Source organism: Vipera ursinii (assembly GCF_947247035.1).
Source record: "Vipera ursinii genome assembly, chromosome: 11".
Classification (NCBI taxonomy): Eukaryota; Metazoa; Chordata; class Lepidosauria; order Squamata; family Viperidae; genus Vipera; species Vipera ursinii.
In genome coordinates, this window is record NC_139524.1 from 2,033,238 (window position 1) to 2,048,959 (window position 15,722).

The 15,722-nt window shown below is 39.1% G+C and overlaps 1 protein-coding gene across 5 annotated transcripts in view; it reads left to right on the top strand.

The window, feature by feature from the left end:
* Positions 1-15,722, top strand: part of PIAS1 (protein inhibitor of activated STAT 1) — a gene marked incomplete at its 5' end in the record, with an annotated part of 88,469 nt that overhangs the window by 42,052 nt on the left and 30,695 nt on the right. For all 5 annotated transcript variants that reach the window (XM_083371528.1, XM_083371530.1, XM_083371529.1 and 2 more), the window contains 2 exons: positions 1,247-1,691; positions 13,126-13,210. In XM_083371528.1, coding sequence (XP_083227654.1) covers positions 1,247-1,691; positions 13,126-13,210 — 530 coding nt within the window. The remainder of the gene's footprint in view (positions 1-1,246; positions 1,692-13,125; positions 13,211-15,722) is intronic.

A 15,722-nucleotide genomic window follows, 5' to 3' on the forward strand; every position in this document is an offset into this window, starting at 1 on the left:
AGGGCTGAGATAGAGGGACTGGCCCAAGGTCACTCAGCTGGCTTCCTGCCTAAGGCAGGATTAAAACTCACAGTTTCTCAGTTTCAAGCCTGATGCCTTAAATGTTATACCAATCACTTTCACATTTCTATCTTACTGCTAAGACTATCTTTTTACCTTCTAGTATCATTTAACAACAGGTAATCCTCAATTTATGACTGTAATTGAGCCCAGAATTTTGGTCTTAAGTTGTGACGGGGTTACCATATGACTGCACCCAATTTTACAACTTTTTTGTGGCAGTTGTAAAACAAATGCCACGGGGGGGGGCTAAGCGAACTCATCATTCACTTTGGGGCAATGTTTGGTGGAAGCCGGAAGTAAACACCGGTTTCCAGCAGAAACATCATAAATTGTGGTTACATGACTATAGGGCTCTGCAAAGAGCCATACATTCAGCATAGTTGCTGAGGACCCAGAGTGTGGTCATGTGAGTAAAGAGCGGCAGGGTAGACATCAGAACTTCAAATTCGGCTCGTAAGTCTCTTTTTCAGGTTTGTTGTAATTTCAGGCGCTTCCTAAGCAACCAGTTATAAGACCTGCTGGAAAAGACAAGAAAGCAATTAAGACAGTCAGATACAGGTAATATGATTGTCTTAATTGGTTTCTTCTCTTTTCCAGTAGGTCTTCTATTGACTTTCACAGAGGATATCCTAAGAGGATATTAAATGTTTTCTTATTCTGCTGTATGTACTTTGGAAATGATGTGATTTGGGATGTATTGCCAGATTGTTAGACTCTTACTTCATATATTTTTGTTCCAGACTGAATAACACAACTGCTTGTTTGTGTAAGAGAAGTATCAGGGTTTTGCTTAATTTTATTCTATATTTTCCCCCTCACATGCAGTATTATAATCAGTGGTTGACAGTTTTTGGCAGAGTTACAGCCATGCCACTCACTTGATGTTGAAAGGATCCCGCTCTGTCAAACGCTGCCCATAATAACGTGTACTATTTCCGGAATGTATTGTGAAATCAAGAGAAAACATGCTCCTTAATCAAGTTACGAACTCACGACTGGGAAGGATTTTTCCCCCAGTGCAGTATAATAAGATGGTAATGATGGTGACGAGGAGGAGGAGGAACGTATGTTCCGTGAAGCAAAGTTATGCTTTGCTTGATTCTCTCTCTGTGCTTAACTCTCTCATGTTCACGGACAGCTCTGATTGAATAACCGTTGTCTTGCCTTTTTGTTTGTCTTCAAGCAAATGGTGATGAGCCTCCGAGTCTCTGAGCTGCAGGTGCTTTTGGGTTACGCAGGAAGAAACAAGCACGGCCGCAAACACGAACTCCTTACTAAAGCACTTCATCTGCTCAAGGCTGGCTGTAGCCCTGCGGTCCAAATGAAAATCAAAGAACTTTACAGGAGGCGGTTCCCGCAAAAAATAATATCCTCTGCAGACTTGTCCATCCCAAGTGTCCACTCAACGTCCATGTCATCCCCTTTGCCATCCTCTACCATTCCACAACTTGCTTTTGATGGCCACCCGGCAACCTCACCATTACTTCCCGTTTCTCTTCTGGGACCTAAACATGAACTGGACCTGCCCCATCTGACCTCAGCACTCCACCCAGTCCATCCGGACATAAAGCTTCAGAAGTTGCCATTTTATGACTTGTTGGATGAACTGATAAAACCAACGAGTCTAGGTAAGGGAATAATATTGTCACTTTTATAAACGCAATCATTATATGTATGAGGATGTAAGTAATACATTTAAGGATCTCATATCTTTGACAACTACCCAACTTACAGATTGAAAACCTGTTACCTCCAATTTGGATGGAATAATTTCTTGACTTTTAAAGATGGACTGGGCTGTGGGTGTGATATTTCACAGTTATTCAAAGAAATTTAGGTAGAGCAAACATGGTATAAATACAAACGAATATTGCCAGAATATGTAATTGTAAGTTTCAAATTATTCTTCAGTAGAAAACAATTTGACTAGAGATTATTTTATTAAATAAGTTATTGGACCATCATTGTAGAATGCTTCTTAGTAATGTTCTCACTAATGAAAAAAAGTTTTAACCTACAAATTTTAAAATTTAGTTTGATATTCCAGACATTTTTAGTCATATGTTAACAATGTGGCACTTTTGCTTTGCTAACTCAAACAATCAAAATGACAAAATTTTGAAAGACTTTGAATGTTTGAAATCTAATTTATTTTGCACTTGGTGTAAACTATGGGAATTACCAGTTCATCAGAATGCTTTATTAACCATTTTGTTACACACACAAAATTTGGGCTAACTTACAGTTTCCATAAATCTTTTGAGTTCGAAAAGGAAGGAATGCCTGCTTATGGACTTCTAATTTTTAAGACCATTTTCCTTAACGTGTTTTCTCTTAATTTTGAACTAATATGTAAAGATGCTGAAATAAAAGATACATTTCTATTACTTTTCCCTAAACGCATTAGACTAATATTTGCTGGAAACTATAGGAATTGTAGTCCAGTGTGTCCAGAACCATAAAACTGAGAAAGGCTGATGAATACTTTATTTGTCGATTATGGTAGTCAGTGAGTAGGCCAGTGATGGCAAACCTTTTAGAGACTGAGTGCCCAAACTGCAACCCAAAATCCATTTATGTATCATTGGGTGCCGGGTGGGTGTGGCCCGTTGGGTGGGCGTGGCTGGTAACGGCAGTTCAAAAAATCAATTCTAACTTTGCAAGAATTTTTTTCCCCCGTGAGAAGTTGAAATTGATTGATTGAACCTTTTTTTTTTTTTTTGCACATGGTGTCAGAGGCCTAAAGCAAAAAGATTTTATAAAACTCAGCTGAAGGCCTAGGACTGGGGCGATGGTGTGCGTGCCCACAGACAGGGCTCTGCGTGCCACCTGTGGTTCGCCACCACGGGAGTAGGCATATGATATACATCACAAAAACACTAGGTAGACAATGCAAGAAATAAAATAGACCACAAATAATCAAACTAGAGAATGTGAGGAATGCAGAAGCTGACTAAAATATATTACTGGCCAGAGCCTAAAATCAAATAAAATTATTGATGGTATAGCCATAAAATAAAATGAAATGTCACTTACAGTTGAGAGAACTTTTAAGTATATGTATTTAGCTATAAACATAAAAAGAGATGTTTGATCATTAAAAAGGTTGCAAAATGAGACAATTGGCAATCTAGAAGATGCTAAATGTTTTATAGATGATCCAGTGTGCCAAATTGGAGCCAAGGGCAGAATCTCTTAGCTGCAGAACCAAATGTAGCTATCGAGTAACATTTCAGGAGTCTAACAGAAGAAATAAGGTATATAGTATAAACTTTGGGAGAGGTGAGATTAGGGTGGGACATTTTTATTGTTGTTGTTATTTATGTTCCATGTTTTTAAATGTCTGATATGAAGGGGTCCAACTAACTTATCCGTCATCCTGTGCCTTTCTGGGTATCTCAGGAGGATGACATGGATGTGGAGCTTTTCAAATCCTGAAGCAATCTGTTCCTCCTTTCAATCCATTATCTAGCTACGGAAACTCCAAACAATGTCTCAAATCATTAACTGATTTCATTTATATGTCTGTAATATTTGGCTCTCTGACTATTTCCTTTTCAATTAGGAAGAGGAGATAAATTGAGCTTTTCAATCCCTAATGAATTCTGGTCAGAAGCACAGAGTAAGGTAATAATATAATATTGCGAACTCCAAATAATTCCTGCCCAAGAGAACTTTCCAAAGTCCTAACGCAGCCTTTAATGGCTTTCTTGAACAAGATTATTTACCAGCACTACTTCAGATAAACAGCGCAGCTCTGCAGCACAAATTCACACTTGAAATGATGTTCCTTAAATGTTTTTCAAAATTAACATTCCTTGGGGTAGGTTAAAATGCAGTGGTGCCATATATAATTGTTCAAGGTAATTGTTAAATCTTGTTAATGTACTAGGTTGGCTCAGAAGCATCTGTTGAAGTCTCTTTTGTGTTTGGAGTATGCTCACGTTTTTTTAAATGTATGTTCAGACTCTAAAGGGCTGATGCAGATTCCTGTTGTGATTCTTTCTGTTTGGATTACAGCCAGCCCTGCTGAGTCTCTGGCTTTTTTCTTTTCTCTCCCAGGGCCTTAATAAGACATTTGGGTTTTCACCCTTACATCTTGCTCTCGTTTTGAGGGCTTATTGAAGAGAACCAGAAGTGGCTGTCCGTCCCTTGAGAAATAGATGTCCTCTTGCTGTTGCTCTTAAGATACAGATGTTCTTTTGTCGATGGAAATAAATTCATGCGCAGGAATTCTTCTCTGAAACTATACAGTAGCATTTATTAATGATTTGAGGATTTTATTTTAAATGTGTTCTTAAGATCAGCAAAATAATTTTGTCTGTCTTTTAAGATCACAAGGAAAACATGTTTCTGGCTATAATTTTGAATAAATTGTTAGCTTTAGAGATGAAACGTTCAGTGGGAACACACTTTTTTAAATTTTAAATATCGAGCTGATTCTTCTTTTGATGCCTTTCAATATTAAAACAAGAGAATGCCTTATTAATTAAAAAATGGACCATTTCATCCTTTAGTATTGTAAGATGACATGGGATTAATTCCCTGCTAATCCTGGATTAGGATTTTATCTATAATAATTTCCAGCATCAAATTGTTCTCTGGTGCCCCCTTGAGCCAGCCTGTGTGAGTGCTAATACTGTAAAAGGCTGTACATCTGTTAACATAATAGAAGGCTTTGTATTTTGTCCAGGGAGCAACGAAGAGATTTGGGCCTCCTGATTTGGCGTCCTGAGATATAAGGGCTGGGTGAGTTTCTTTCACTTTAGTGGAAGTATAACTGATTGAAACTTCCAGCATCCCTGTTTAACACATGCTTGCACTTCTTCTACTCCTAGAATTCAAATGGAGGTTGTCCGGTTTAAATCATATAGCAAAATATATATATATTATTTTGCAGCAATCCTGTTATCATTCCAATAATTCCTAGGTTGATCTGTCCTATTGCTGCCTGCTTCTGTGAAATCCTGTTCAGTACCTGTATAGAAAATAATTCCTTTTTCCAGCCAAAACAATCTAAAGTACATTCCTCTTTTTCTAACAGATGTTATCAAAGAAGCTATCGTGACACTCGTTTAAATTGGCCAAACATTAGAGTACTGTCTTGGTTTAATCCTGCAAGGATCCAGAAAGTTACAGAAGCCAAGTGTTGACCTTGATGCACATTTGCAGGCAAAATGCCGCACCAAGTCCAAGCTTAGTTTGTTTTCTTACACATGCTTTAGTCTGCCATAGTTTGCAGAGGCCCGGTTGGATTGTTTGTTTCCAACAGATAGTGTGCAGCCCCTTTATTAGGGTTCCAGTTTCCAGGTAATCCATACTTGCCACATCTAGATGTAATATCTTTAACTACTGAACAGTGCTGCTTAAGTCATATAGTCCTCAGAAAAAATGGGAGTGAAATCATAGAATAACATGGGAAGGGAGTGTAGTCCAATCCCCTCCTTTACAATTAAAGATCAGTTAATCTCAGTTTAGAAATACAGAATGAAGCAAAATATTTTAACATTGGACTCATTAAAGTTTATTTTTGAACAATAGACCCAGACGTTAATTTTAATCTATGGTGCTTAACAGAAGTTGTGGAAGAGACTTGAAAGTGGGTTTAAAAATGATAGGCTACAAGAATGACATGAAAAAGGTGTCACACTGGACATGCAAAAGAAACTAGCTAATATCTTAACAATTAAAAAGGATATGTCAATAACAAATCTGGATAATTTTCCTATATTGGATTTACAAAAGAGGCTTGTTAAAGCTCTGAAGAATTTTGTGAAAAGGGACAAAGAAAAAATGAAAAGAAACCAAGCTCTAAGGTATTATTTGAAGGGAGTAATGATCAAAACGAAGTAATATAAAGTTGGTGTCAGAACCCATATCCTAACGGACCCTTCCTTTGTTACCAACCCAAACCTGATTCTCTTCTCTTCCTGGGTCCTGCCATACTCCTGGAGGGGAGGGGGGGAAATGCTTGCAGGTGATTGCCTTGACTTCCTCTATCGCTACAATGTAACACTTTGCTGTTTCTGCATATTTCTTCTGTGAACTATCTCTCCCCTTGTTGTCAGCTAGTAAGGGGGGGTGGGGGGAGAAGAAAGGAATGTACCTCCGGCAACTGGTTTATCTCCGCGTTTGCAAGGGAAGGTGCGAAAAGCCATCAAAACATCTCTGCAGCACTGAGACGGCCTGATGTTATCTCCTCTTTCCCACAACGGACTTAACAGCTGGGGATTGGCCCATTTGAACTGACCAGATGAACTATGGGGTGGGCTTTCCTTGGGACACTTTTAACCCTCAGACCCTGTCTATTATGCCTGCTATCAACTTCTCATAATAAATGCTTCTTTTGGAAGAAACTGCTTCCACGAGTTTTGCTTTCTTAGGATGAGTTATTGAAGTGGGCCCTGACATTAGAGAGGATCTGCAGTAATAGTCAGCCCAGAAGGAAGGCTCTTACTAGGGGACTTCGCAACAAAGCAGGGAAGGAAAAGAGTCCACCACGAAGGGGGATCCCTCCTGCTGGCCGGACCCCTGCAAGCTATCCAGTTCTGAGTTCTCCAGCTCATCGGAAGAAGAGGTAGTGGAAGTGCATTGCCACAAACCTTGGTGGTCGATGGGTGTCGGGAAAAAGGACGACTGGGAGAAGAATGTGAGAAAGGTGAGATGAGGTAGCCACCAGCCAGATTGGAAGGAAGAGATGGAAAGGTCCCTCCATCTCAGGGAGGATGAGAAAGATTGTTCGGGGTATTCGAGCTGGTTGCTGGAACCAGCGATCGGCATGATGAAAATAGCCCTGGATTCCCTGAAGGAGGAAAAACCCGAACCCCCTATGCAGGCACCATCCGCATGGGTTGCAGGAAGAAAGACACCGAAGGGGAGTCCAAAGCTGAGGCCCCAGGTCCATCCAGCAGAACCACTGAACCTGCTGCAGTCGCCGCTGCTGTTGCCACCCCTCGCCGCATGGAAGCCTCAGACCAAGAAGGCAGACGGCACAAGTGAAAGAAAAGGCAACGCTTCATCTAAAAGTTCCATCCGTTAGACGTAAAATTCATGGGGGAGCCATGATGCCTGTGATTCTTCCTAACCCAGGTACTGAATTACATGGAGGAGTACAGCCAAGACATCCCCACTGACCAGGCCAAAATCCGCATTGTGCAAGCCGCCCTGGATGGCATTGCAGTGGACTAGGTCATGGACCTTTACGACGCTGACGCACCAGAGCTACTGAATTTCAACCAGTTCTTCTCCCTCAGATAGTAGTTCGAGGACACATTAGCTGACCAGAAAGCCCACAAACAAAGACTGTGAAGCAAGGCAGACGACCGGTGGCAGACTACACTCAAGAGTTCCGAACCCTGGCTAGTAAGTTGAACTGGCCAGAGGATATCCTACTTAGCCACTTCAAAGATGGGTTAAACTATGACCTGTACAATGCCTGCCTTCCCTGAGGAGATCCACTTCGGCAGATGCATTATCCAGAATGCCTCAGTACAATAGCACCCGACCCAGTGTAAACTGCTAAAAAAGTTCCACATTGAATATTCGAACAAGCCTGACTAACGTATATGCATTTGTCTCTATCTTTCCACAAGATCTCTCTTTTTTTAAGGGAGGCAGGATGTCAGAACCCATATTCTAACAGACCCTTTCTTTGTTACTAACCCAAACCTTATTCTCTTCTCTTCCTGGGTTCTGCCAAACTCCTGGAGGGGAGGGGGAGAATGTTTGCGGGTTATTGACTTGATTTCCTCTATCGCTACAATGTAACACTTTGCTTTTCTGCATATTTCTTCTGTAAACTATCTCTCCCCTTGTTGTCAGCTAGTAAGCAGGGGGGGGGGAGAAGAAAGGAATGTATCTCCGGCAACTGGCTTATGTCTGCGTTCGTAAGGGAGGGTGCAAAAAGCCATCAAAACATGTCTGCAGCACTGAGACAGCCTGATGTTATCTCCTCTTTCCCACAATGGACTTAACACCTGGGGATTGGCCCATTTGAACTGACTGGATGAATTATGGGGTGGGGTTTGCTTGGGACACTTGTAACCTATTGATCTGAGCGGGAAACCCTCAGATCCTGTCTATTATGCCTGCTATCAACTTCTCCTAATAAAAGCTCCTTTTGGAAGAAACTGCTTCCACGAGTTCTACTTTCTTAGGATGAGGTATTGAAGTGGGCCCTACTTCAATAAAGTTGGTTTATTTTGTGACTGCGAAATGGGCAGCATAATATATAAATATTTTATCAAGGTTAAAAAAGATGTTGTCTCTGGAATCCCTTAATAAACTTTTGCTGGCATCGGGACTGAAATGAAGAGGCCTTAAATATTTGTTTAAAGATAAAAGTGGAAATGGGAAGAAGACATCATTTGTAGTATTTTAAGAGAAGATGTTAAGTTACTAAAATAGTTTACACTTGTAATTAGGGGAAAGTCATTTCTTTATATATTTCTTTACTACTGTATGTTCTTTCTTTTCTATTTTTTTAATGTACCTTTTATGATTCTGTGAAACTTTATGCACCAAGTGCAAATTTTTGCATTTGAGAAACCAAAGTAACTATACAAATGTTATTCATACATGTGCGTATACACACACGCGCGCGCGCACACACACACACACATGCACACACACGTACACAGACATGCACACAGTCTTCAAGTCTATGTGACACCAAAAACCAGGTCGGCTGGATTAATGAATGCTCAAATAATTTTGTGAAGCTTAAAAGGCGATGTTAGATTAGAAAAATAAATAGACACATGCTCTTGAGTCAAGTTTGGTTACCCCATCTCAACTCTTGTCTCCAAGATTGAAAACACTTTGCGTCCTGTTTTTGTAGTTGAATATGTTTTGGAATGAAAAATCTAGATTCAAATCAGAAAAAACAACATTGCACACATAGAAGTTATAAGAAAACTTACCAGTGACGGTCTGAAATACAATTGTAGGACGGAAATGGATTGTTGATGCTGCACTTATATAAGCCTCCTAGTTAGGGGGGGGGCAGGGGGAAGCTTATCTATATTTCATTCTACAACCTCCCCCACTCCCCAGTTCTCCCCCCCCCCCCCCGTTTTTCCTCACCCAGCCAGCTGCTGGGAATGAGATCCCCTTTCTCAGAAGTCTGAATTACTGCAGGTTCTGGAGAACTGGTGGAAATACCTTAAGAGGACCTCAGCTCTGAATGCTGCTGGGATGTGCCTTAGGGTAAATGGAAGGGAATGCTTCTGACAGGATTCAGTCCTGCTCTGAGTAAACATACTGTTTTTCTAAGAAAGCCAATTCATGCTTTGAGATCCACTAAAATCCGTGACCTCTTCTTTGAAATGCAAGGAGTGTTTAATTTTAATAACTATAAACATTTTAATTTTAATCCCATTTATATCCCGCCCTTCTCCGAAGACTCAGGGCGGCTTACAATCTAAAGCACAAATCAATGTGCTTAGCAATAGCCTTCATTCTGTGTATATGCCTGCTTATTAGGGCTTTCGGGGGGCCCCAAGCAGCATTATTACAAAGTCAGCTTATTGCCCCCAACAATCTGGCAAACATCTGCTTTAATTTAATGTATTAGCAGGCAAATTGTAGCTTTCCTTAACCTATGTAGCAATTTATTAGGAACATTAAGAAATAAACATTTCCAAAGGTTCTGTGGTGGGATTTCCAGAAATGTAAAAATTTAGTTGAAAGGACTTGCTGCTTGCTCCCCTATTGAATATGGAGCTCCAGAGTAACAGTAGGTGACTTATTTGCATGAGGTCTCTTTACTGCTCAATTTTAGTTCTAAAATTCAAATTAGACTTAAGCTTGTAGTTTACACTCTCGCAGAGGGTTTTCACTTTCTTTTGTTTTGAGATTACTTATTTTATGGAATTGCATAGGGTTTTTTTCTATCTTTCCCCCATTTTTTCTGCTACTTCTCACCTGGCTCACTCTAAGGGGAACCAGCCAGAAAGGAACTTAAAATAGAGAGATTTACTTGGCCATACAAATTATTTTTGAAATTGTCTTTAATGCTGTGAGATTTTGCTGATTAACCATGTGTTTTCCAAGTATTCCTAAATTCTGCATCCATTTTGCAGAAGCAAGTCCTGTGTCCTTGGGTGAGAAGGACATTGAGTGGCAAAAAAGCTTGTGAAACTACTGTAGTTTGGGGAAATTAAGAAACTTCCATATGTCTGCCCTTTTCCATGACTGTGCCCAACTATTGTGGCAGGAAAACTGCATTACAATCAGACTAAAATCTAAATAGAAAATCATTGCCTTCCTAGACCAGGGGTAGGGAATCTTGGCTCTTTTATGACTTGTGGACTTCAATACCCAGAATTCCTGAACCAGCCATGCTGACTCAGGAATTCTGGGAGTTGAAGTCCACAAGTCATAAAAGTCAAAGTTCCCTACCTCTGTCCTAGACTATCATGTAGGTATGAGGACAAATAGAAATTAACAGATTTGATTTATGTTTGTAGAAGTAAAAGTTAACAGAGTGCTCTCCTTGTTAGGTATTATAAATCTGATAAAGCTAGCAAGTGTTATTGACTATTAGTGATCATAATTTATCAGTGCTGGTGGTATGCCACAAACTGTATATTTAGTTAATAGAGTGCAGCAAAGATGGAGATCAAGCACTGAAAATTATGATAAGATATAGTAGGGCTTTCTTGAATTAATATACCTCTTATGTTAATAAGTGTCCCATAATGTAACTGTATAAAGTAAAAATGCTTCCTCATTTTATTGTACCGTGAAATATTCCAGCAAATAGCAACTTTGCAATACAATTTGTCCTGAGTTATTGCAATAAGCTCTTAATTATTTAGCAATGGCCAATTTGCAAGGAAAGATTGAAAGTGCTCTCGGTGAATAAATAGAATTGAGGGCCACTGGAATTGAGTTGGAGAGCTTGCTTGGGATAGAACATTGCATGTTCATCTAGGACTATGTGAAAACATTTCTGAATGGTTAACTGGATTTTTTTTTCCAATTCAGAAAGTATGGTAATATGTTACCGGAGGAGCATTTCAGTGATATATTTAGCCTCTGGCTTTTTTTTGGGGGGGGGAGGAGATGACGGGTCATTAAATGCTTGTTTTAACTGAAGATAATGGAACTGTTAATATAATATCTGTAAATTACTGTAAGAGGATTCTTGGATTGTTTCCTCTCAAAGTTTATATTATATTCAGATTTCAAACATTGCTCTGTGTAGTTTTAATTGCATCTCTTAATCATAAACTGCTCTAATCGTAACTATGTTTTATAAAAAATATCCACAAGCCTCTCATAAATACATCTCTAATATTTAGGGCATTATATTTGTGTTTATCGGAAGAGTCTGTTTTAAGGCCTCTAAAAGCAGAGCCCACAGCAGGCATGTTCAATCCGCGGGCCTGGAAGCTAGTAGTGCGGCCCCATAAGATCCCCCCAAATAAAGGAAGTTAATCATATACATTAACTGTATTATATGTTTTATTGTGGTCCAAGACAGTTCCTCTTCCTTCAGTGTGGTCCAGGCATGCCAAAAGGTTGGACACACCTGGCCTCTGGGGATCATGTTGGGCCACCAACACGAGAGCAGTTAGATTTTTCAGACTGGTCCTCAGACAGAGGTGCAGGTTTTCAGTCATATGTACCTTACAGCAGGGGTGTCAAACTCAATTTCACTGAGGGCCGCATCAGCATTGCGGTTGCCCTCAGGGGGCCAGGTGGGTGTGGCCAGGGTGGGCGTGGCCTACTGGGTGGGCATGGCTAGAGCGCGTATGGCCTACTGGGTGGGCGTGGCCAGCTCTACATCGTTCGCATCAAGAATGCCTATGGGGGCCTGGGCAGGAGTGGGACAGATCTGAGGGTCTCTGGCAGAAGGAGGGTCTCTGGGCCAGGGCCAAGGCAGTGGGGGCCGTTCCCTCACTGTTTCCAGGATGGCTTCGCGGGCCACATGAAACCACTTCATGGGCCGCATCCGGCCCCCGGGCCTTGTGTTTGACATGTCTGCCTTACAGGATAATTATGGGCAGACATTCTTTCTCTCTATATGTTATATATTTTACTTGTCTCCCAACAATTCAGCATGCTTATAAAGGTAGAAGCCTCCCAAATAATCTGCAGTATTAAACAATATGTCCCCCGCCCCAAAGGATTTCTCATGCATTTTTCAAACAGGAATGGTTTTGGTACAGTGTCAGAGTCCTGGCTAGCTTCATTTTTTGATCTATAATAATTTTTAGTGATACATTTGTCTTACTTTCCTTTTCCTTTTCCTGTTTTTGTTTTTGATTCTTTCGAATAATGCAGCTTGTTAACCTAGCTTGGCTGAAATTCTGCCGTCTCACAAGCTGAATGGTGGGCTTAGATGATGAGTTTTGCAAATCTTAGAAGAAACCTCTTTCTATCCATCTCCTTCATTGAAGCTAGCAGAGCAAAAGAAAGTAAATGCTGAGCTCCTCTTTATTGCATTTCAATTAAAATATCCTCTTATTGGTTAGTAGAACATAATCCCCTTTGGCTCTGCCAATTCTTCCTTGTTTTGTTCTACAAGCGTTTGTTTTATGTTATGAGACGAGATAATTTGTATTTAATGACTCACACTTAATCAAATGACTTGAGACTTCAGGATGTAAATCAGATCTTTGTGAATGAGTTTCTGCACTCTTAGTCATGCAGGGAATGTATATAGTGCACTGTAATAACAAGCCACACAAGTTGAAGCTTAATGCTTAAAATATGGATTCTCCCTCACGATTCCTCCAAGCTGTTTTGTCAATCAGAACATTACTGTCTTTTTTAATGGCTCAGTGTGTCAGGTTATATTTTCTTTTTTAAAGTAATTTTTGAAATCAATGCCAGTTCTTTTCCAAGGTAAGTATATATCGTGTGAGAAGTATCAACCCCTAGAACAGGGTTTCCCAGCCCAGTCTTAAAGCTGTCAAGGTTGGAAACACTGCCCTAGGAGATAAGCCAAGGTTGGGTTGATGCTAAATTTCCTAAAATGATGGCAGAATTGTCTATATAAAGAAAAATAACCTTTTTTCATGTTCACTTAATCTCCTCTTGACTTCTCTTTAGCATCAGATAATAGCCAGCGATTTCGGGAAACCTGCTTTGCATTTGCCCTGACTCCACAGCAAGTGCAGCAGATCAGCAGTTCCATGTAAGTGTCATCACACCCTTTGAGTGCAATGCTTCTGATTTCCAAAGTGTGATAAACTTTTTAAGAGGGGTGTTTATAATGGTGGAGCAGGACTTTTTTCTAGGTTTTAGCATTCCTAATGAGGATGAGGGGTCTTGGGGTACGATAGAATTGCCGTGTAAAGCTTTAATATTCAAGGAGTGGTTTTTGGAATGAGCAAAGGAATAGAGATTTGGAGATTGAGTTAGATGGGAGGAATTTTAAATAGAATATGCATAGGCATCATTCTGATATGACAGAATGAAAATTAATTAATTTGAAGAGTCTAGTTCTGAATTGTTGGAAATTTGAAGTTAATAGGAGGCTTTTCTGAGGATGTGTTCCTGAACATAAGCTGAAGAATACTGAGAAATTATTGTAGAATATCCCATTTGAAAAGGAAGCCATTCATAGTAGAGTTATTTTGGGCGCAGAGAATGGGCTTAGCGCAACTGCTTATAAATGGGAATAGACTAGGCATTAAGGTCCATTGAAAGTAAAAAGAAATACATGTCAGAATAAGAGTTGGAAGAGACCTTAGAGGTCTTCAAGTCCAACCCCCTGCTCAAGCAGGAAACTCCATACCATTTCAGGCAAATGGCTGTCCAGTCTCCTCTTAAAAACTTCCAGTGTTGAACCATTCACCACCTCTGGAGGCAGATTGTTCCACTGGTTAATTGTTCTAACTGTCAGGAAATTTCTCCTTAGTTCCAGGTTGCTTCTCTCTTTGGTTAGTTTCCATCTGTTGCTTCTTGTCCTGCTTTCAGGTGCTTTGGAGAAGAGCTTGACCCCCCCTCTTCTCTGACAGCCCCTCAAATATTGGGACACTGCTATCACGTCACCCTGGTCCTTTTATTTATTTATTTTTAAAATATGTTTTATTGATTTTTAACATACACCTTAATATTTGGTAAACACCGTGTTGTCTGGGTTAGTGTTTAAAAAACAATAACAATTTCTATAATTCTATAATCCATATAATAGCTTTACTTGATTTCCTCTTCCGATAATTGCCAACCTTAAATTAAATAAATGACAAATATAGACATTTTTCTCATGTTTCTGCAAATAATAAGCACATTAATACAATGTTTCTTTATATTGATCATCTTGATTGCCCGTCATAAATCCTGTTTGCAAAATTCTTATTTAAATTTGTTTTCCCCACAATATTCAAAGCATTCTTACTGGTTAAGATTTTGTCAAAATTAGTTACATTTAATTATTTAAGTCTTTTTTCTCATACAAGCCATTTTTGCATTTCTCATATCTTAAAGAAAAATAAGAAAAAAAAGACAAAACAGAGAAAACATTTCTTATTTATATAAACCATCCCAACATTTTTATATTTCTCACGTCAAAAAAACCAAACACAAAAGAAAAAAAGGCATATTACGTTACTTGAGGGGTTCATCCCTCTTAAGCTAATCTTCATTTATATTCAAAATCTCTATTTCTTTAACCATATTCCAACAGATTTTTAATTCTCAAATATTCCCTTGGTAATTCCCATCATCTAATTTTTTAATTCTCACTTTAGCATTTTTTTTGCCCAACATCTTTCCTGTTCAATATGCTTCACTGAATCAAAGAATCTTCCCATAATCTTATAAATATTGTTGCAGATACAAAATACAAAACAGGTAAGATGTTTTTATAGGAAGGTTTTGCCCCTTTGTATTCACTGAAAATCTCTCTCTCTCTCTTTCTTTCTTTCTTTCTTTCTTTCTTTCTTTCTTTCTTTCTTTCTTTCTTTCTTTCTTTCTTTCTTCTCTCAAATTCTCGAAATTCTCCTGGCAAAATCCATTTTGCCAAATCTTTTTTCTTGTCCTCGAACTCATTTTGTAATCTTAAAATGTATTCTTAAAATCTTAACATTTTCCATGTCCAATATCCATGTCTGTAAATTTTTTTCCATCTGGGTTAAGTCATTCTTCCTTGTGTTGTTAAATTCCATCTTAAAACCTCTCTCCTCAGTCTCATTCAGTTGTCTGCTCACTATTTTCTGAGAAATGTTATGTTGTAAGATTAAATTTGAAATGTCTTTATGTTTTCAAAGTTATTTCTAATTTCCTTGTGGTTTGAGATTATTGTTGTTTGGAGTAGTTGCATCATAGCATAGATCTCCTTCTGGAAAGTATTTGTTTTTTCTTGGTATATTCTTTCTGCAGATCTCTGTTCCATGATAGCCAAAAATCAGGGTTTCCCTTTCTCTGCAGATAGCTTTAGAGTCACAGTTGTGATTTGTAATCCAGAGAGGTCAATTCTTTTTTTTTTAGAGTTTATAATTCTCACTTTGTAGATAGCCCAAAATGTTTTCTTTTTCTTTTCTTTTTTCTTTTTTTGTCACAACTGTTCTCTGTTATTAAGACATTGAAAGGCACCCAAATCAAATTTATCTTTTCCTCGGCTTTGCCAGTCCCTGTAATAGAGCAATTGCTATTGTATATTTTCATCCACCACTAGATGTCAGCACCAGTTCTTTTCAGTAATT